Genomic DNA, 22,350 nt, shown 5'->3' with positions numbered 1-22,350 from the left:
AAAATGTTCATGTATTTATTTTGAGAGATAGAGAGAGAATATGCATGAGTAGGGGAAGACCAGACAGAAGGGGAGAGAGACAATCCCAGGTAGATTGCACATTGTCAAAGCAGAGCCCAACATGGGGCTCGATCCCACAACTCTGGGATCATGATCTGAGTCAACATCAAGAGTTGGACTAACCAACTGAGCTACCCAGGTGCCCCAAGAATTTTTTATAGTTTTTGTAAAAGAGGGCTTCAAAATTATTTATGCTCTTATAAAATCTAAATCTGCCTCACTCACAGGTTGGAGTACCTTAAATACTAACAACTCATAACCATCCTGCATATTAATATTAACATTGCTCTTTACATCCAGTAAGCATTCTATCAAGTTTATGTGTATTTAATTAAACTTAATATCTTCCAGCCTGTTAGGTAACTGAGAAAGACCATTCAATGTATTGAGGATAATTATAGTTAGCAAAAACAATTATAAGTAGAGTTGAAGAGTAATTTAATAAAGTTATTTTTAAAATTATTTTTGAATCATAATGAATATCTCTTTCCCTCTCAAATGTTCTAGAGTGGTTGCTGGTCCCAAACCTTGTCATTAAAATATGGTTTATTCTGGGTATCCTTACAACCAGTTATCAGGGAAAAGTAATAAAATGTATATTAATACAGAAGAATATTTACTTTTTAGACAATTTTACTTTCAATTATAAGATGGAAGAGCTCTTGACCTGTTGCCACAGGTCAGTGTTATCTTTATATACCTGCATGAACATACTCAAAATATATCTAGCATCAGGTGCACGATTAGAATGTACTGGGCAAATTAAACTCACAATACTATATTTAGGAATAATTTGGAGAATAATTTCTAGAATTCAAAATGTGTTCTCTCCCAATTCCTAAACTTGGTGAAGAGAATATTCGTAACATACCATTCTGTCTTATGAATGCATGTACATGTACAAATCCTAAGTGAAATACCAATAGACCAATTTCAGCAGTGTGTTAAAAGAACAGCATACCATATTTATTCTGTTCATTCTAGGAATCCAAGGAGAGACCAATATTAGGACATTTAAATATCTTATAACTAAGGAAAAAGGAGTCACTCTTTTTTTGTTTATTTATTTATTTTGAGAGAGAGAGCGAGAGCAAGCATGAGTAGGAGAGGTGCAGAGAAAGAGAGGGAGAGCATGAGAGAGAGACAATCTGCTGACAGTGCAGAGCCCGACAGGTGACTCAATGTCACCAACCATGAGATCATGACCTGAGCTGAAATCAAGATGCTCAACCAGCTGAGTCATGCAAGCACCCCAGGAAATAAGAGTTGTTCTTCATAGATGCCAAAATGGAATTGATTAAACTAAAAACACATGCCTGATTTTTCAAAAAAGATAAAGCAAACAGGGTAAAAACAAGAAATATAAGGGTACTTTCTTAAATTGATGTGTATTCCTCAGAAACAAAAATTAACAGTATTCTTAAGAATAACTAAAAATAATCCCATTTAAATTAACTGAAAGTCAAAGATTTCTATATTAATTGCTTATATTTTACCACATTCTGATGTCCTCGCCAATATAAAACAAAAAGAAAAAAGCAAGTATAATATTGGAAAAGCATTTATGAGTGATCCCAATGTCTATTTTGAATAGCCAAAAGTATGAAAATAATATTAGCACTAATTAAATAAAGTGGTTACTTACAAGAAACATTATTGTCAATAACTTTACAACATATCAGTAATAACTAAATAGGAAAAAAAAAACCCTCTGATAATAGTGTAAAAACAGCAAAATTGTAAGGAACTATTATATGAAAGAACAAATCCCATAAAAGAAGACTTGAAATAAATGAATATAAATTTACATATTATAAAGAAATAGACTCTCCCTAAATTAATCTAGAAATTAAATGTAATTCTAAGAGAATAGTCAAAAGAGTAGAAGTTGGCAAGTCTATCCTATAGAAAATCTGGAGGATTATAGTCAAGAAAACTTAGAAAATTAGCAGGCATTTTCTTGAACATAAAACAATATAAAATTCTCTGTATTCTATTAGTAAAATGACTAGTCTGTCTGGATTAATAGATTTTCATAACAATATAAAATATCTATATATTTGTATTTGTATCTGTGACTATGATATTTACCTTTTGCCATATTTTTTGCCATATTTTTTGATATAGAAGATGCATTAGTATATAAGATGTCTTTGTTTTATAAGAACTATTTTTGAAAATATTAATTACTTTTATCATTTGGGCATATTTTAAAGTATCCCTGTACAATTAAACCCATTATTTGTGAATATAATTAGATTACATTAAATACTGCAATCAATAGGAAATCATAAAAACTGGAGATGCAGTCATATTTTACTAGAAAGTATGAATGAAGTTCATTAAAAGTAAATAATGTTCCACATTTTAGTTAACACTGAAAACTAACAAGAACACCATTAAATTTTTAAAAAGTGGGTAAATTCCTGAAAAACACACCACAGTAAAAAGCATGTAGCAAAATGATTTTTAGAAGGAATTTCCAGATCATTCTTATACATGAGTAAATATCTTACTGAATGTTAGTATACAGGCAAACACAGGTGGGAAAGGGATGACAGAGATTATAATAGGAAGCTGCCTTTCAATAAATTTCCTTCTGGCTTAGTAGGCTGCAAAAATGAAAATAAGTACTCGTAATTGTTTCAATTTTTATTCTCAAACCCCAGAGGATCATTATCTTTTAAGTTAGGTAAATCATGATTCCCAAATTTGAAAACCCTTCATCCCTGCAGAGATCCAGAAGATTGTCTTCATTGCTGACATTTACTGTTTTAGGATCTGATGGTCATCAGAGTCATGAGACAGCACATTGTCCTTAGTACTGCAAAGGACATATCTAATTCCATTTTTAAAATGATTCCATTGCTATTTTTTGTTTCACTCCACCCTATGACATTTAACACACTTCAATTGAGTAATTGTTTAGGTCTTTTCCTTTATTTATTATTCTCACCTCAAAATTCGGAACTGGTATCTATCCATATTACTCATCCTTCCTTCAAATACCTTATTGATTGACACATCTAAAAGCAGAAATTTTCTGGTCAGCTTGGTGGGTAGTTAATTCTCTCCTTAACAAATTCTATTATGTGATGCCATTTTCCCTAATAGCCCAAGGCTTGGACAACACTTGTCTCATGATCATTCCTTCCTCACCCATCTGATTTTTACATTAGACTAGGGTAAACAAATCACTTAACAGGATGGAAGCTATTTATTGTCTTGCTTAATGAAGAACACAGAGACTTTTATTGGTTCACAGATGTCATAAAGATTCTGTCTCTTTATGTCTTTCTATTCTACTTCTCAGGGATGTTGGATTTTTATTCCTATGCTTGTTATCTCATTATTAAAAGAGCTTTCTAGCTCTAGACATCACAGACTCACGTAGCATTGCAAGGCAAGAGGAAAGAGAAGGGATGATACTGGCTTTTTTTCCAAAGAGTCTGTCCACCTTATAAAACAAAAGATTTCCAGGAAGCACTCCAGAAGACTGTCCCTTGCGTGAAACTGACAGGATAACTGGTTTCATGACTAGCTACAAGGAAGGCTGGAAAAGTAAATGCCTGGTGAAGAGAAGCATTTGTGATGGCTCTGGAGAATTCATCCCCATTATCTGGGTACAAATAGGGTTCTATTTTTAAGAAAGGGGCAAAATTTTGCTGGTAGGTCAGCAACTACCTACAGTGTTTAAAAGTTAGAAAAGATGGAAAGTTTGTGCCATCTGCTCAACATACTAACACAACTTAGTAATGTATTTTATGATGCATAAATTTTAATAGTCATGGTGTTAGCAATTTGAATAGTCAAAGTGTTTACTCCTTTGGAGTTTACCATCTTGTTTGATAATATATCCAGTGTCAGAAACACTTTGTATTTGGTTGATATTTATAAAAGTGGAAAATTAGTTTGTCACATTATTAGTCAAATACCAGTAAAACATATTTTATTTTCGTATTCACCTGGTGTATTTTTGTGCTATTTTTGTTTTTACCTGAATATATAGTACATATATTCTTAATAAAAGTGATGCTCCATTATGTTGATCCTCTAAAATTTTTGATAACCCCTGTCCTTGTTATCATTTAAAATTGATGAGTTGTCTCTTTTTTGATACTGAATTACTTTAGTTACATTTGTATATTAGTACTTCATGGTGGGGGTGGGAAGGGGTTACACCTGGATATGTTGCTAGGCAACTGGCCCTGAGCCTGGGATCTCAGAGACTGCTACAGGTACTCTATTTTCCTTCCATTTAATGTAGCCTTTGGCTGAGCTGCTGTCAGCGCCCTTGGGGATGCAGGGGTGAGGGGGTTGGTGTGGGGGGTGGGGGAGGCAGAGGACAATGGCTTCAGTTCATAATGTGTGAGAAGAGCTGAGAACTTTAAGTATGAGGTGAAGGAAGAAGAGTCCCTGTGGTCAAATATTTCCTGGATATGAGCGATATTTTGTGATCTAAGATTACTTTATACCCAACAAACATGGGAAAAGTTAATCATTTTCTTCTCTGTCAATACTGTCTCAGCAATCAAAACTTAATCTGTATGGATTGTAGAAAATAGTTTTTAATTGTAGAGACAAGACCTAATCTTCTAACTTTATATGAGGATCTTCATAAAGCACAAATAACTAGGATAAAGGGTTACCATGATTTTTGAAAGTTAAATGTTGCTACTTTTTCCAGGAAGTTTTGCTCCCATCCAACAAATAAATCTTAATCTAGCTCTGTATATGTTTAACTAAAAGATTCCTATTTCCTCATTCTGTTTATTCCCTTTTGGGTTGCTACTATTTCTTTTGGTTGGACAGACTAAAACAACATGCTGGACTTTTCAGCCAAAAAGCCTTTGACTGTGTAAAAGTCTTTACTTACTCAAACAGAGAAGCTGAAAATCTCATGGGAACATTCCTCACATTTTTGAAGCATAAATACAAAGGTATATCCCATTTGAGCCAATGGTCTAAAATCCATCTGTGGCTGAACATAGTGAAAAAAAGACCCAGGAACTAGAAATCATGCGAGATTTTGTATAAGTATTAATGGTGTTAAAGTATGTTACAATGTGCAGTTTTAGAAACCAATTTTTGTAATAATATGCCTTAGCAGGGAATAAAAAGAATAATATAGTTGTTGGCTTTCTATGCAAATTAATTTAGAAGCAAATGTATATACATTAATGAAAATAGCTCAGTTAGGTACTTGTAACTTCCTTTGTTATACCAGCCAGAATTATATTAAGATTCTCCAGAGTGTTTTTGATTGATTTTTTTCTGTCATTAATCTGGTCCAGAAATGAATATAATACCCTAGAGTCAGTTTGCTTTTTACCCCTCACATCTATCAAAAGTAACCTGATAATATGTTCATGGGTACAGAGGTCTCTAATCTAATACATTATTCCTATGTTTGATCCAGGTGTTTCTTACTGTTTTGAGTGAATAGTTCTTTTTAAATACTTGCTAAGTAGTTACTTATAGGAAGAAATAATAGAAGCCCCTCCAAAAGGGTGAAGGATGAAAAAATTAGGTAACAGGAGGAAGAAAAACAGCACCAAAATGGCGCCATTATAGATGAATATATGTGCACTGAACTAGACTCGGTGTCAGAAATTTGGAGTGTCAGAAGTTTGGGATGAGTCTCAGCTCAGCTGTCATGTACTAGATTATGGTAGCTGGCTATACCTTTCGGAATCTTAGTTTCTTCAAGATTATGGATTTTAAAAGAAATTTGCATGTACCATGCTTATAAACTTAAAGTTATTCTTTTTTTTTTAATTTCCAAAAGAATCTTTATTATTTTCTTCTTTTTCTTTTTTTGTTTGTTGCCCCTTGGATACAAAAACCTGTGAGGATTAACTACTTCCATAGAGATAATCTAAAATCTAGGTGATATTCTTTAGTTTAATGAAATTGAAAATAAATCCATAAAATAGAAATGTGATGTTTCTTTAATTGATTTATAAGAATCATAGTTCTTGAAAAGCAAATGAACCACTTTCTTCTTTGGTTCCCAGTTAAAACTCCAGAAGATAATTATTTTTTTTCTTTCTTTTTTTTTTTTGAAGATAATTATTTTTAATCAACAATGCAAATTACTTGACAATGCAAAAGATCATAAAAGTTAAGAAAGGGAAATTCTACTCAGTTCCTTAAATGTCTATAGTCATTTTGGCATCCTATTTGCCATCACGTTTCAGTTAACTGCCCCATGCTAATATAGGAATCAGCTGACTTTTGCTTTTTGTTTTCTATATTACCTACAACAAACACTGAGTAAGTTAGTAATACTTTGGTTCTCTTTAGTTTATTCTGTTGGGTATTTGTTTAATATGCATAATGATCAAATACGATGATATATTCAAAATAATTTTATCCACATTTAATATGTATGTGGATTTAGATACATAATTATTTCTATAGTGTAACTTTCTGAAAACAAAGAGTACCTTGGAATTCCTATTTATTCTACTAGTCATCCAAAATATACCCCCCCATCTCTCTTGTTATTTCCTATGAAGTTCAGGAGTCTTCAACACTACCCTCACTTCTGAAATCACCTATGAGTTTGGGCACCCCAAGACAACCCTCAGGTTTGCTAATTTGTTAGAAGAACTAACAGAACTCAGCAAAGACATTTTAGTCATGGTTACAGTTTATTACAGTAAAAAAATAAAGATTAAAATTAGCCAAGGAAAAGGTACATAAGGCAGAGTCCAAGATAGTTCCAAGCATTGAGCTACCCATTGTCCTCTCCCAGAGGGGTTGTGCAGAGACCATTCACTTCTCCTAGTAGTGATGTATGACAATTTGCATAGACTATTGTCAACTATGGAAGGTCATCACGCTTTGGTATTCAAAATTTTTACTGGGGCTCATTCACGTGCACATGGCTGACCCTGGTCTCTGGTCCTTCCAGAGGCCAAATTGATACCATGGCCTAAGGCTCCTAGATAAACAAAAACATTCTTATCAGACAGGACATTCTAATGCCTAAGAGTCAGGCAATGGCAAAGGCCAGCCCTCTCTTTGGACATTGTTAATTCTTAACTGTACAACTCCCAAGTCTATGTACTCCTCACTTTTCTTCTAGACTACTGCAAAAAACTAAACGTCTCCCTGTTTCCTTAATGCTCCCTAGAACCCATTTTCCATCAGGAAGCCCAAAAGATTTTTAAAACATGAAGCAGGTTTGTTCATCTCAAATGCTCTGTTAACTTTTCATTACACTAAGAATAAATTCCAAACTCCTTTCCATGGCTTACAAATTGGCCACGATCATTCAGAGGATGCCTCTGCACTCACAGATGCTGCATTTCCTCCCGCTCCTTGGATGGTTAACTTTTTAAAAATGCATTAGATCTTGTCTTGAATATGATGTCTTCATGGTGGTCTTTCTCTCATTGTGTCTATAGTTTTCTTCTCTAGTCACTGTTGAACACATTAACACCTTCTGTTATTTTCCTAACACTCATTATCAACTGACACTGTCCTGTTTACTTTTTTAGTATCTGTCTTTCTCTACTAGCATTAAGTGTCCTGAGAGCAGTTACACTGTCTTTTTTTTTTTTTTGGCACATTAGAACAGCAGTTGGTACATAGCATTGATTCAGTAAATATTTGTTAAATGCCTGGCTTGCTGACTGGTTCTTATCCATTGGTTTCTTGGCATTGATCTAGTTCTTTTCCTATATATGGCATTTCACAAAGACCATGTTTTACACTACATTTTATATTCAGGTTACCTTTTAGTGATACATTTGATTCTGCCAAATTATATTTCTCAAAATTGTAAAGGCTGTGTTCATTTATACTCATTCATCTGAGTAGAAATACTCATATTCCACATTCACTGCATTTGTGAAATCTAAATATCTAGACTGGCCATTAAGGGCTTCCCTGGAGTTCAAAACACTAAAATAAAGCATTGCTACAAAGAAAGGATCATAATACTGATTTTCAAACAGCATAGTTTCTTAATAAGTTTTCAAGATTTATTAAGAATTTTGTTTTGGTTCAGCTTTGTTATTTCCTAGAATACTGTCTGCTTAGCTGCAGACAGACACATTTTCTCTTAGTATATTTAAAGGAACATCTTTGATAGCTGCCACAGGGTCACTCAAAGCAGAACAGAAGAGTGCCTTATTCTTCAGCTTGGTCCCTGGATGAGGAGTTTCATAGCAGACATGCTTCTTATCAAATGTCAAGACGTGCATATTGGACTGCATTCTACCTTTTATGACAGTTGTAACACATCTCAGCTGTCTTTGTAAGGCTTTTTTTTTTTCATTAACTGTCAGTGGATTGGAACCGTAATAGATTTTCCCTGCAAATATTATTCATAAGCAATACTTCACTGTAGTTTACTTTTTTTAAGTTTGTTTATTTATTTTGAGAGAGAGAGAGAGACAGAGAGAGAACAAGCAGGGAACAAGCAGGGGAGAGGCAGAGAGAGAAAGAAACAGAGGATCCAAAGTGGACTCTGTGCTGATAGCAGAAAGCCTGATAAAAGGCTCAAACTCACGAACCATGAGATCATGACCCGAGCCAAAGTTAGATGCTTAACTGACTGAGCCACCCAGACGCCCCATTTCATTGTAGTTTAAATGAATAGGTGAAGAGCTCATTTTATTTTAAAAAAAAAAAATTTTTTTTTCAACGTTTATTTATTTTTGGGATAGAGAGAGACAGAGCATGAACGGGGGAGGGGCAGAGAGACAGGGAGACACAGAATCGGAAACAGGCTCCAGGCTCTGAGCCATCAGCCCAGAGCCTGACGCGGGGCTCGAACTCCCAGACCGCGAGATCGTGACCTGGCTGAAGTCCGACGCTTAACCGACTGTGCCACCCAGGCGCCCCAAGAGCTCATTTTAAAAATCAACAACAGTATTTTAAAAGTTTAGTGAGTTTTGAGAATTCAGTTACCAAAATACATTTTATGGGCTCATCACTGGTCTTGTGGATTCTGTCTATCTATCTATCTATCTATCTATCTTCTACATATCTATATTTTTAGAGAGAAAAAGCGCACACAAGCAGGGGAGGGGTAGAGGGAGAAGTGGGGAGAGAGAGAGAATCTTAAGCAGACTCAATACTCAGCATGGAGCCCAATGCTGGCTCAATCTTAAGACTGGGATTGTGGCCTGAGCCAAAATCAAGAGTTGGACACTAAACTGACTATAACCTCTGTAACTGATAATTTAAAATATATGAAGGTAGCTTATATGTACTTATATCAATCATTCTTATTAACGTAAAGAGTTTGGGAGCCTTTAAACAAATATATAAAAAGGTTAAAATTCACAGTATGTTTTATTTGTCATATTGCTCAAAACTGCATTATTTTTGAGGATCTCAATTCCAGAATTATTAATTTAAAACTCATAATTGTTTTGTTGCTCATATTGAGTTCCAAACTTATTTTTCTGTTAGATTCACAAATCCATAATTTCACTTTTGCTATTTCACTTAAATTTTAGCTATATTTTTACAACAAGCTATAGGCCTCTGAAAGTTAGATTCCCCTTACACCTTATTATGCCACATTTTCCAAATATTATTTTATCTCCTTTCTCTCCAAACTGGCTCCTCTACAACAATCTCTTTTCTATAAGTGATTTGATTATTGTTTCCAGTTCCTTAACTTAAATATGTACTTTTCCTCTCTACTTCATGTTTTTCTTCTCCTCCGTAGCTAAGAATTCTTATTAGATCTTCTCCATAATGTCTTAAGTTTGTCCTTTACTCTCCAAGCTCCTGCTGCTTATCACAATAAAGACCTAGATTGCCTTATAAAGCTCCCACATTGGTTTCCCAGTTTATTGCTGGAATAGATGTAACATGTCATGGAACACATATAACATTACTCTTTTGCTCAAACATCTACCACTTAATCTGATCCCATTTATCTTTAGTTATTTTACCTTATCCATTTCTTTTCTTAGATTCCATACCCAACTTGGGGCTCTAACTCATCACCCCAAGATCAAGAGTTGCCTGCTCCACTAACTAAGCCACCCAAGTGCCCCCAAAATTTCTATTTTTAAAAGTAAACTCTATACCTAACATGGGGCTTGAACACATGACCCCAAGGTCAAGAGTTGCATGCTCCACCCACTGAACCAGCCAGGCACCCCTATCCATTTCTAATATGAGCTCTCTACGTCAGTTCAATTTGAGATCCTCACTATCATCCTCTACCCTCTGTCTTCTTAGAGTTACCTCTTGACGAGGAGTCAGTGGGCCTATTGCCAAAGGAATGACTAGGCAGAGTTCCTGCTGGGTCCCTAAGTGGATGGGACCACCTCCAGGACCATGGTTGAGCAGGGTGGAAATGTGATTATGGAACCACTTCTGTATCTCCAGATGTTAGGCCTGTTACCTGGGATGCAAGTAGATTTGGCCCCTGCCACATCCCTGAACACTCTCCTGCCAGGGCCTGGCAGGGCCTGGGGGGGGGGGGCAGTTTCTGGGTCAGAAGAGCTGCTTCTGTACCATGGTAGAGTGAGGCTGGGGCCAGGTCACAGAGCTGCTTCAGGGCCAACAGACAGCAGGCCTGTTACCAGAGGCACCAACAGACATGGGTTTTCCTGGGTCCTTTGCTGGAGATCCTTTGTGGATCAAAAGGGCTGGAGCCGAGTTCACAGGGTGGGCAAGGATGCTTCCAGGTCCGTGGCTGGGACCACATTACTGCCAACAGGTGTTCCACCTGGGCTGAGACTGCCTCCTCAGTCTTGTTTCCACTGGGGTTGCACAACCTCCTACCTGGGTCCCAAGGTCCTGAAAAAGGCACTTTTGTTTATGGATGGCTGCCAAGTTGTTGTTTCTATGAGGGGATGAATGCTGGGGATGTCCTATTCTGCGATCTTGCTGATATCAATTCATACATGTAATTTCAAATATGGCAGCATACTAATTTTAACTTGTAAAATTTTTATGGGGAGAATTACATTTTCAAAAGAATTGGCTGCTTACCTATAGTTTACACTATCTCTTTCAAAGTATCAATAGAAAGGATGAAAGGTGCCTTAAGTTTGGAAGCTGGACATTTGCCTTCCTCCTCCCACTTGTAAAACGTGTACATACTTTCCATTCTGCCTCCTCTTTCTACCTTTTGGTCTGTTTCCTATGAATGGAATAGAAGGAAGGCAAGCACTTGTCTGAATTGGAGAGCCTATGCTGCATGGCTTAAGATTAGACTCTCCTTCACTTGGCTCTGTCACTCATCATCTGTGTCATGCTAGGGGATTTTCCTTTTTTAAAAAAATGTTTTATTTATTTTTGAGAGAGAGAGAGTATGAGTGGGAGAGGTGCAGAGAGAGAGAGGGGAACAGAGGATCCAAAGTGGGCTCCGTGCTGACAACACAGAACTCGATGTGGGGTTGAACTTACAAACCATGAGATCATGACTTTTAAGTTGAAGTCAGACGCTCAACCAACTAAGCCACCCAGGTACCCCTGCTAGGGGGGTTTCTAACCTGAGTTGAAGGTCATATGTTCCTTCTATTATGCTAAGTGTAATACGGTCATCATAGCAGGACTGTAATGAGGCCTAGAATAAGGGCACATAGTAGTAGGAATGCCCAAGTTTTCTAGTTATAACTATAATAATTATTATCGGGGCATCTGGGTGGCTCAGTCAGTTAAGCATCCAACTTTGGCTCAGGTCATGATCTCACGGTTTGTGGGTTTGAGCTCTGTGTTGGGCTCTGTGCTGACAGCTCAGAGCCTGGAGCCTGCTTCGAATTCTGTGTTTCCCTCTCTGCTCTTCCCCCACTTATGCTCTGCCTCTCTCCTTCAAAAATAAAAAAATGAGCATTAAAAAATTTAAAAAAATATTATTATTATGTAGCTTGGATTATAAAAATCTAGATTGAATTAGGAAAAGTTGAGGATTATCATTTTTTCACATTGTGCTTTATCTTTATTCAAGAAGAGAACTGATGAGTTCCAGTGTCACACAGGCTGTCATCAGGATTTGGAGGACAGTACAATACAAAATTCAATTGACTCTAAAGCCCTTCCTGAACCTTCTCTCCCTCCTGTTGTTCTTACCTCCTTTGCATATACTCATACTCTCATGTTCCTCTTTGACTAACTTCAGTTCATATCCCCTTTGAGACCTGCTGTAGTAGTTCATTCTACAAATTTATCCCATCTCTATCTAAATTAGAATTCTCTTTTCCTGAATAGTATTATATAGCACTATACCACTGAGGTAAGAAATAATTAAGATAAAGAGTAAAGAGAAACTTTTTCCTCCTTTCTGTATGGGAGAGGTGTATTTTAAATGTGGACCTTGATAATTTATATAAATCACTAATTGGTATATAAGTTTTAGAAAGAAGATTGTCTTAGACTTTTAAAAATCTCTTCTGGATTCATTGTTCCCTTTCCTCTGTTTCAGTTGATTTATGTCTCTATTAAAAAAAAAAACAAACTTCCAGCCTATAATTATATTGGCAATTTTTGTCTGCTTTTCACATTATTTTCAAGGCTTTCTTCTTGGTTCAAATGGTGTGTTTCATAGAGCTTGATTTTTCTCCTATTCTCTAATTTGTTATAAAAATTCACTATGGTGGTTTAAATATTCATATTGCCTTGAACAAATTCCTCTTTCCTTGAATTCCAAAGTTTTTTTTTTTTTTTTAAATACATAGTTCCTACTTCACCTGCCCAACTTTTACATTTATGAGGTATGATAATAGTTAGGTGCAGATCTCTTCTTACGACTAGACATTTTAAAGTAAGCTGTGATCTTTTAAAATTAAAGGAGTAGGAGCTGTGAAGAGTAAAACAAATTCCAAAGCTCAGAATCTCAGACTTTGCAACACCGTATTAGTAAAACCGCAGTAGTTCTTTTTCACAAAATTGTGCATTACTAAGATGAATAAGATTATGTCTTCCCAAAGAATATATCTTTTTCCACAGGTAATCCAGTGATATGGATTGGATACTATGGCTTAGTGTATAACCTGGTGAAAATGTCATGGGAACTTCGGGGAGATGATGAGCAGGATGGATTTAGAAACAAAATATTACAAACATTACAGAAGACCAAGGATCATGAGAAAGACAGGCGAATCCATAATGCAGTAAATATAGCTCAGGTAAGATAAAAGCCAGGGCAATAAATTGGTACCTCTGTTACCAAGAAGTGTTTGTCCTTTCTCTCTAAGGAAAAGAGAATGTCCATATTCAGTGAGTGTCACTGACGGCTGGGAAAACCATTTTTAAAATTGAATACTGATCTAGGTTTAGTTAAAGATAAGAGTGTTGGTACTCTTCTGACTAAGAAGCTTGAAGAGAGGAGGTGATTTGGGGGAAGGAATAACTTCTGCCTCAGGTTTGTGACTGTGAGAATTTTAAGTATACTGACCATGCATTCCAGTTTTCCCAGGTTAGCCTGGTCTAGGCCTAATTTTCTAGCTTTCTAATAAGAAAGTAATGAATTAATTCGCTCTCAAAAGTGTCTCAATTTGGATAAGTTGTTTTTAGTTATCTTATTTGTAAGTTTTTCTTTCTAGCGTTAGATAATATAAATTGCAAATCTGGATTCACTAACACTAGTCTTTTTCTTTAAAGTTAAAAATGTATTTTACAAGTTCTTGGTTTTTCTAGTTCTGTTTGAATGACTACATAATTTTTTTTTTCACTTTCAAAGAAAATCATTATGAAATTAGCTATCCATTCTTCATGAAATGCAAATGTGATTTTCCAGTGATGCTTTATCCATATGGTATCCTATGATATTTTTAATCTCCTACCAGTTTTTTTCTTTTCTATGTCTTATTTTGAGCTAGGTTAATTTGTTTGTTATCCTAAAGTACACTTTTTTTTTTTACCCTTTCATTGAAAGTTTCTGATTCTTTCTAGTGTTTACAGATGCAATTATCCTAACACCCTTAATATCCTGTTTTCTAATAATAATTAGGGATGTGAATTAATGTTAACAAATAAGAAGAACAAATAATGAATTCACTCTGCCTAATCAATTGTCAAAGCATATGGGTGGGCCATCATTGCAACACAGAGTATCTACCCTCTAGATTCTTAGTAGAAAACAAAACCTTAAACTCCTTGCTTTTTAAACATAAATGTGATTTCCAGTAAGAATCTTTATGGAGGACTATCTAAAAATATGCATTCCTTTTCTCTAGATGTCTAATATATTTTTCACAGAGAAAGACAGTCAAGAGCTGTCCACTTGAACTACGTTGTTTTGGATTCCGTGGGCTTGCTTTTATGCAACCACGCTTCAGTTTTATCCTTACTTGTGGACAGAACATAGAAAAATTTTAAAATAATCACTACTGGATCTATTATAGTGATGACCACTATATCATCGAGTATCCTCTTTGCTGAGATTTAAGAAATAAATCTTTCTTAGTTTCATGTGCTGTCTGAACTTTATTATTATTTTGGATAAGCTGCTCAATAGAGTTTTTAAAAAAATGAGAGTCAAATTTTGGCTAGTTTTGAAATAGAAACAGAGGACGACATGCATTCATCTCACCGAGTCTTATTATTTTGTCTTTGTTTTTTCATTTTACATGAATTTTCAGTTATTCATATTATTCTTTGGTTTTGTATCTATTTTTATATGTCACTTCACATCTCAAATGGATTGTATACTGTAACCAAATACATAAGCCAACTCAAATTTGTCATTTCTATAATTAGAATTCTATTTAAATGCCTGCTTACAGGGCCATTCATTTGGTATAGGATAGTCTTTCTTCTTCAAAATTTTACTAAGTATCTATAGATAATTGCATTTGACATTCATAAGTCAGTTAATCGGACATAGCAAATATTTTTTGTTTGCTAGGTCCAAGGAAAGACCTTTCTTTACTCAAGCAGTCAGCTCTGAGAATAAAAGAATAGACAAAAGCATAACCAGTAGATGTGCTAATTAGTTTTTAGTGTTTAGTTAGAAGACTTCTAAGGGATACTTTCATTCATTTTAAATAGTAAATGTATGGAAAGGCAAGTTTTCCTCAGAGAAAAATCTAAATTAGAAATTTCTAAAGGCAGTTAAATTAACTTAGGTATAGTACATATGTAATATAAGAAATAAGTTTAATTTGCATTAGATAGATTAAAAGATACAATTCACTCTAGATCTATATTATAAGTTAGGTAGAGATAGAGACATTTAGATTATTGGATAACAAAATATATGATTTATGGTTATAAGTGATAGAGTGCCTAGTCAGTGTCTTTGAAATATCACTTAATTTAGTTTGAATTCCTTTATTTAATAATAAGATACTACAAGTATATACACTAAGAAATTAGTATAAATTTTTTTACCAAATTCATTAAAAAATATGAAATAAATATGTACATATTAGATCCCAAATCTATTTTGCCATGCTGAATTCTATGGAAGACACAGGAAGTCCAAAAAATGACCTTTATACAATAATTTTTACTGTCTTATTCAGAAGACAGAAGATTCAGAAGATGGAATATTATATGTATGGCTATTCCCATCAAAGTTCATGGTACACAAGGGAGTTCAGATGTTTGGTTTCTAACTTTCTTCTTATATTAATATGGAATACGTTATTGTCATCTTTAAGTAGTACTTGAGCTGGAAACTTAAATGATGAGTTATGTTAAATGACTCGGGAGCAGCGTCAAAGAGTGAATCTCTTAGATAAGGAAATGTTGTGAGCCGAGCAGAAACAAGAACACCATGTAAGAAAAAGCCATTGGTTTACTTGCCTCGTTGGAGAAAAAGTCTTGGATTGGGCAGAAGTAGGCACTATATTTGAAAGTTATGTTTGGATTACCAAGCTAAAGTCTTAGAGACTTAGAAATGGTTTCATAAAAATAGGAATGCTAAGTAAAACAATGAGTTTTGGGAGAAAATTGTTCTAACGAACAATTTTAATAGGTGGGTAATTTATGTTGGGTAAAATCATGTATACAATTTCTTATATCTTTTTAAAATAATGAATAATTGCTTAGGACTTTTGGTATATTATTAGAGTAATTGTCCTCATTTTATTCAAGATTCCCTATATTCACATCCTTGGCATGATTCCTTCTATACTCAAATTCTTGGCTTGATCACATGACTTGATTTAGAAAATAAGACAATATCAATGTTATACAAATGGGAGATTTAAAAACACTTATGTATTGGGGCCTGCCCTCTCTTGTTCTCGTGGAACCCTGTAACTGCCATGTGAGCAAATCCAAATTACCCAGATGGTAAATGAGAGACCGCATTGTGCAGAGACTAGTCATCCTAATTGATCCAGTGCCTCCTCCCGAGACTAGCCAGTTCTTAACTGACCAAACAGCTGACTACAGACACATGAATGAGTCCAGCTAAGACCAGAAGAACCATTCTGCTATCTCTACCTTCAATTGTTGACCTGTGGAACTAGGGGCTGAATAAATAGCTGTTAAACCTTAAAGTTTTGGGGTGAATTGTTTGCATAATAAGAGGTTTCCGAGAATTGCATAAATGAGACTTCAGTCTGCTAAATTGTTCAATGTAAATATTGCTTTTTTTCTTTCATATTTATCATTTTTAAAAGGCACTGATAATAGATTTGTTGAGCATGTGCTGTGTGCCATGTGCTAAGCACTTTACATTCATTAATTATTTAATCCTCATACAAAACACATGGTATTTGTATTTTCATGTTCTTGATTTTACAGATGAGGAAATTGAAACTTTAAATAAGGAATTTAAACTTTTTGAGAGGTGAAGTAATTTACCCATGGATACTGTGGTAAATTACATTGCTTGCTTTTTCTAATGTTGAAGAGTCATTGCATTCCCGGAATAAAAACACTTGATGTAATAACCTTTTTAATATTGTCATATTTGCTTTGATAATATTTCGCTTAACATTTTGCATCCATGTTCAATGGGTACAACTGTTCTCTAATATTTTTTCCTTCAATGTTTTCTTATAAATTTTTGTATCAAAGTTATACTGGATTTATAAAATGAATTGGGAAGTGATTATCTTTTTTTCCTATTCTCTGGAAGGATTTTGTAATATGTCATCATTTCTTCCTTAAAAATTCTGTAGTATTTACAATGGAGCCATTTCATCATGGATACTTAGAGAAAGTTTCTAATTGCAGAATAATTTTTATAGTTATATACCTTCCTATACTTTAATTTTCCTTGCATTAGTTTTCTTTTCTTTTTTTTAGGAATTTCATCTGCATTTTAAAAGATTTATCAAGGTTTTCACATTATCTTTCTATGATATCTTAAGGTCTTTAGGATGTGACATGGTATTATCTCCTTCATTCTTTACTCTTGTTATTTTTGCTTTTGTTTCTTTTTAAGCTGTCAGGCCAAGGGTCTAATCAACTTCTTTGTCTTTTAAAAAGCAGCTTTTGATTCTCTTGGTACTGATATTCTGTATTATGTTTTCTCTAATTTTTAATATCTTATATTAGATTTATATTTTCTTCTGATAACTTCCTTTCATTTAATGTGTTGCTCCTTTTCCAAAATTATTAAACCATATTTGTCACTGACTTGCAGCTTTTTTCAAATATATGATTTTAATACTATTAGTTTCTCTCTACATGTTAATTTAGATGTAACCTGAAAGTTGTGATAAATAATATTTTAATTATCATCCAATTCAAAGAGTTTCTAATTTCTACTATTATTTCTGTTTTGAGCCACAGATTATTCAAGTTCACCACTTAATATTCACATATAGGGAGATTTTGCTATTACACTTAGGATTTTGATTTTTGTTGAATTCTATTGTGCCCAGTGACGATGCTCTTATTATTATATATTGTATTATTTCATCCTACCCCTTCATTTGTCTGGTGGTTACACCTTTTACTTGTTACCCAAGATGTGACAAAGTGAATCCTTGTGGTATTGAAGTCTAATATAAAAAATTTAATATTTTCATAGACCTTAAAACAGCCTTAAAATATTTTAACTCCATTTATTTCTCTTTACTTACATAATCTTCCTGTTGAACATTTTAGTTGTGTGTGTGTGTGTGGGGGGTGTTTGTGTGTGTATATGTGCAGGTTTATAGATATCCGTATATTATTAATATGTTTTACAATCAGTATTCTTTAGATTTACCCACATATTTACATGTTTCTTTTCTTACTCTTCCTTCTTAAATTTGTGGCCTTCTCAATGGGATTATTTTTATTTTGCTCAAAGAAAATCCTTTTGTATTTTAATAATATCTCTTGTTGGCTAATTCTGTCAATTTTTATTTCCTTAAAAAGGTTGTTATTCAATTTAATTTTGAAGGATAGTTTTATTGGCCAAGAATTCTAGGTTGGTATTAGATATGGCATAAAGTTAAGTGTCTAATCAATTGCTCTGTTTATTCTTCTCCCAGGCAGTGGTTTTCCTTGCATCAGTTTTATGACTTTGGTCATAAAAGTTTTTTTTTTTTCAGTTTATTATTAGCTGGTATTTTTCTAATGTCAGATTGCATATTAACATGTCTATAGTAGGTTTCAGGAATAATGTCTAGACTAACTCCTTTAAATTCCCCACAAGTAATTATGACCAAGTAACAATTATGACCAAGTGAAAATGACCAAAGTGATTAGCATCTGTGCAGTTCTGTTTTTCTCTCTGTAGTCTCTGTGCTGTGTTCTCATGTTATTCCTGTGTGATCTTCTCTCCTAAATTCCACAACTGATATGCCTTCTCTTTATGCTTAATTTCTCTGAAGAAAATAATATTCATATTTATTTCAGATTTTAAAAGCTGCCTTCTTAAGGGAGTTAATCATGATACTGTAAAATAAGTTAACTTCTCACATCTGAAGAAGTCAAAAGCAAACGATTTTAAAATAGTGCACACATAGGTCTATAGGTGTAATGTATTACAACAAATAGTTTGAATTTATTACTATTGTGCGTTCTTGTCTGGAATAATCTCAATAGTTTCTATGTAACTTATCTTTGCAAGTGTGTTTAATTTTACAGTAGAAGATGAGCATGGTAAAATCAAGGTTTCCTTTTCTTTCTTTTTTGACACTGCATTGGGAAGACATTCACAGTCATAAAACTACAAAAGTTACTTATGACTAAACATTTTTAGTTTTCCTTAATAGCTTACTAATTCCCCAATTCCACTGAACCACTTACATTATTAGCCTGTGACACCTTTTTTGGTAAAAAGTTCTATGGTATAAAATGGGCATAATCTTTTATACGTCATAAAAACTGTCAGTTTTTAGGTGCTCCCTCACTGCTCCATGTGGATAGAGAACATATAAAAAAAAGCTATGAGGGCTTGTGTCTCAGATGCTTCTTTTTAAAAAAATTTTTAAGATGTTTATTTATTTTTGAGAGAGACAGAGACATAGCACAAGCAGGGAGAGGGCAGAGAGAGAGAGAGGGAGACACAGAATCCGAAGCTGGCTCCAGGCTCGGAGCTGTCAGCACAGAGCCCAATGAGAGGCTTGAACCCACGAACGGTGAGATCATGACCTGAGCCCAAGTTGGACGCTTAACTGACTGAGTCACCCAGAGGCCCCTCAGATGCTTGTGTCTAAAATAAAATAGGTTTTCCACTTTTATTCAGTTAATGCAAATGACTATGTTTACAGCACAACCTTTGTTTATTCTTTCCTTCCTAACACCTTGCTGCCAGAACCTTTCCTCATGTAAGGTAATCATCATATTCCCTACACAGAGTGAAACATAGCCGTAATTATAAACTATCATACATTATAGTCAGAAGGATTTATTTCAGAAGGATTAAATATACCTCAATGTTTATGGAATTAAGTAGAAATTTTCTCTTTTTATACTTTAAAAATAAATATGCAATTCATATGATAAACTATGGAAGTTAATGAACAAAATTTTGTACTTAATACCTCAATTTATCTGCATCACTTGTAAACCTTTTACTAACGATATTATATGTACTCTCATGTCTTACATGTTTTTTTGGACCATAATAGCATTCTATCATCTATAATTCTTGTTCTATCTGTTTGTGAAATCTGATCCTTAATGGAGGTTAGAGGAGAGGTGAAATATTTAATAGCATATTTGAAAAGAGAAATAATTCTAAATAGATCCCTAAACATGAGCCCTTCATCTGACAAATTCAATATAAACCCAAATGTTGCCTGAGTATTTGGGATAGAAATAAAATACCGTCATATACTCACAGTGGCACAATAAACAAATGTTAATTGATGTGCTTTGTTTGAAATACTTCCAGGGAGACTTGCAATGAGCAAGACTCTTCTGTAGAGGCAATTCGGCAGCATATGTCGGCACATGTAGGAAAAGTCATCATGTATAAATGCTTTCTGCCATCTGGCATATGACCTAAAATATCAAAAAGAAATATGTACAGCTAAAATGAATACGTGACTTTATTCAGAGGACCTTTGACTCATCAGGTAACATACTTCATGGTTAACATTTTATGGTGAGGTCTTTAAACTAAAATTCATTTTTTATTCTTAATGATATTCCCATACTCGTAATGTACTCTACAAAGCAGCAAACTAGAACTCCTAATAGAACTCCTCTCTCAGTACCTACCTCTCTCCTCCTCCACATATGGCTCTTCTTTTGACATAAATAGAAAGTCTGAGTGTGGAAAGGGAGATGTATTTTTGGAAGAGTACAGTCTCTTTAAATACTTATCAACAGAATTCTAATGTAACAGATACATTGTTTTAGGAGAACAAAAATATTTGTAGAACTTACAGTGAGCCAGGCACTGTGCTAAGTATCTTACATATATTAACTCATCTACACCTCATAACTCTCCCACCACCGCCGTGATCCACCCAGATGGGAGTGTCTTAGTCTAAACGTGATTAAAATAAGTGGCTGATGGTGGATACATCTATGAGTGAACTTAATCCCAAGGCTCTGCTATTTCCACTCTGTTGTGTCCTCTTTCTCTAAAATTAAATATAGACAAGGCACTAACATTTATTGAAGAATTTTTTATATCAGACACTGTGCTAGAAAATGTATTCAATTTTTGTGTTTAACCTTTATAATAACACTGTAAAGGGGAGTATTATCACCTTCCCATTTTAGAAATAAGGAAAACTTCTCAGAGATGTTAAACAGTTTGTGCAAGATCACACAACTAGAAAACGGATATTCCCATATTAGTCCTTTTCTTAATCTACTACATCAGTCTTTCTCAGACTTTACCACATATAGGAGGAGGGCCTGACATTCTGTATTTATAACATGCTACCAGGTAATGACAGATAATGATGGTCTAAGGACTGCAATTTTAATAGTTCATAACCAGTAATAATAGTTACTCGTGCTGTCTTCCCTTGTGAGATTTTATAACTCCTGTAGGAAATAATCTTTTGTAACTACCAATGAGTCACTTCTATTTAAAATTTGAAATTTGAAGAAAAAAAATTATCATTTTTTTCCTGCAAACAAGTTAAATATTTCCAGCTCTAGGATTACTTAAGGACAGGTGAAGATACAAAAGAGACAGACAGCAATAGACAGAGATAGGATTTGCTGTAAACTCTTTTGCAATGGCTAACATCCTATTTCTTTCTCTTTTATTCTCTTATGTCAAGCAGAATATAAGCTAGCTTACTTTTTGATGTGTTTACTACATTTCCCTAATTATTGATAGAAAATGAAGAACTCTGGAGAGACTGGCTTGCTTATTTATTTATTTATTTATTTATTTATTTATTTTGCTACCACATCGCGATTCCTTAGAGAATTTCCCTTTTTGCTGATTTATCCATCTTCTTGAATGTTTTTTGTTGTTGTTTGTTTTGTTTTTCTACCACCATTATACTCAATACAAAGACGAAATGGTGGGCATCTGCCCCTACACGTAGCTAGAACACGTGTGTGAAAGAAATACTCTCCAAGAACATCACCTTTCCAATTTTAATACTAGATTAGTAAAATTAACATAGATATTCCAAAATTGCCATTTGGTTCTTAGTAAAAAAATTCGTTTCAACAATACAATAAAGAAAATCCTGAATTTTAAAGCCTACATGGACATTGCTAAAAAGTAGGGACATTTGATAAAAATGTATGTAATGTAGAAATAATGTTAACAGATGGAATTTGAGGTAATGTTTATTGGTAGGGTAAGTTGTAGTAAATTTGTGAGTTTGGAATCTATTGTAAGGAATGGTCATTAATATTTTGTGTTAGTTTACTTCCAAGAAGTATAGATATGTATTTATGCATAGTTGGCATTTAAGTCTCTGGATGACAACATTAGAATAATGGCTTTAAGAGAAGGAAGACTCTTAAAAAGAGATAGCTATTGGGGCG

The 22,350-nt window shown here is 34.2% G+C and overlaps 1 protein-coding gene across 9 annotated transcripts in view; it reads left to right on the top strand.

Moving 5' to 3' along the window:
* TMEM232 (transmembrane protein 232) overlaps nucleotides 1-22,350 on the top strand; it is a 206,212-nt gene that overhangs the window by 73,617 nt on the left and 110,245 nt on the right. For all 9 annotated transcript variants that reach the window (XR_008300028.1, XM_053225600.1, XM_053225635.1 and 6 more), the window contains one exon: nucleotides 12,991-13,169. Coding sequence is in view for 8 of the 9 variants with exons in the window: in XM_053225600.1 (XP_053081575.1) it covers nucleotides 12,991-13,169 (179 nt within the window). In the remaining variant the exon portion in view is untranslated. The remainder of the gene's footprint in view (nucleotides 1-12,990; nucleotides 13,170-22,350) is intronic.

Source organism: Acinonyx jubatus, chromosome A1 (assembly GCF_027475565.1).
Source record: "Acinonyx jubatus isolate Ajub_Pintada_27869175 chromosome A1, VMU_Ajub_asm_v1.0, whole genome shotgun sequence".
NCBI lineage: Eukaryota > Metazoa > Chordata > Mammalia > Carnivora > Felidae > Acinonyx > Acinonyx jubatus.
The sequence above is the reverse complement of the archived record's forward strand: the minus strand, read 5'-3'. Positions and strand labels throughout refer to the sequence as shown.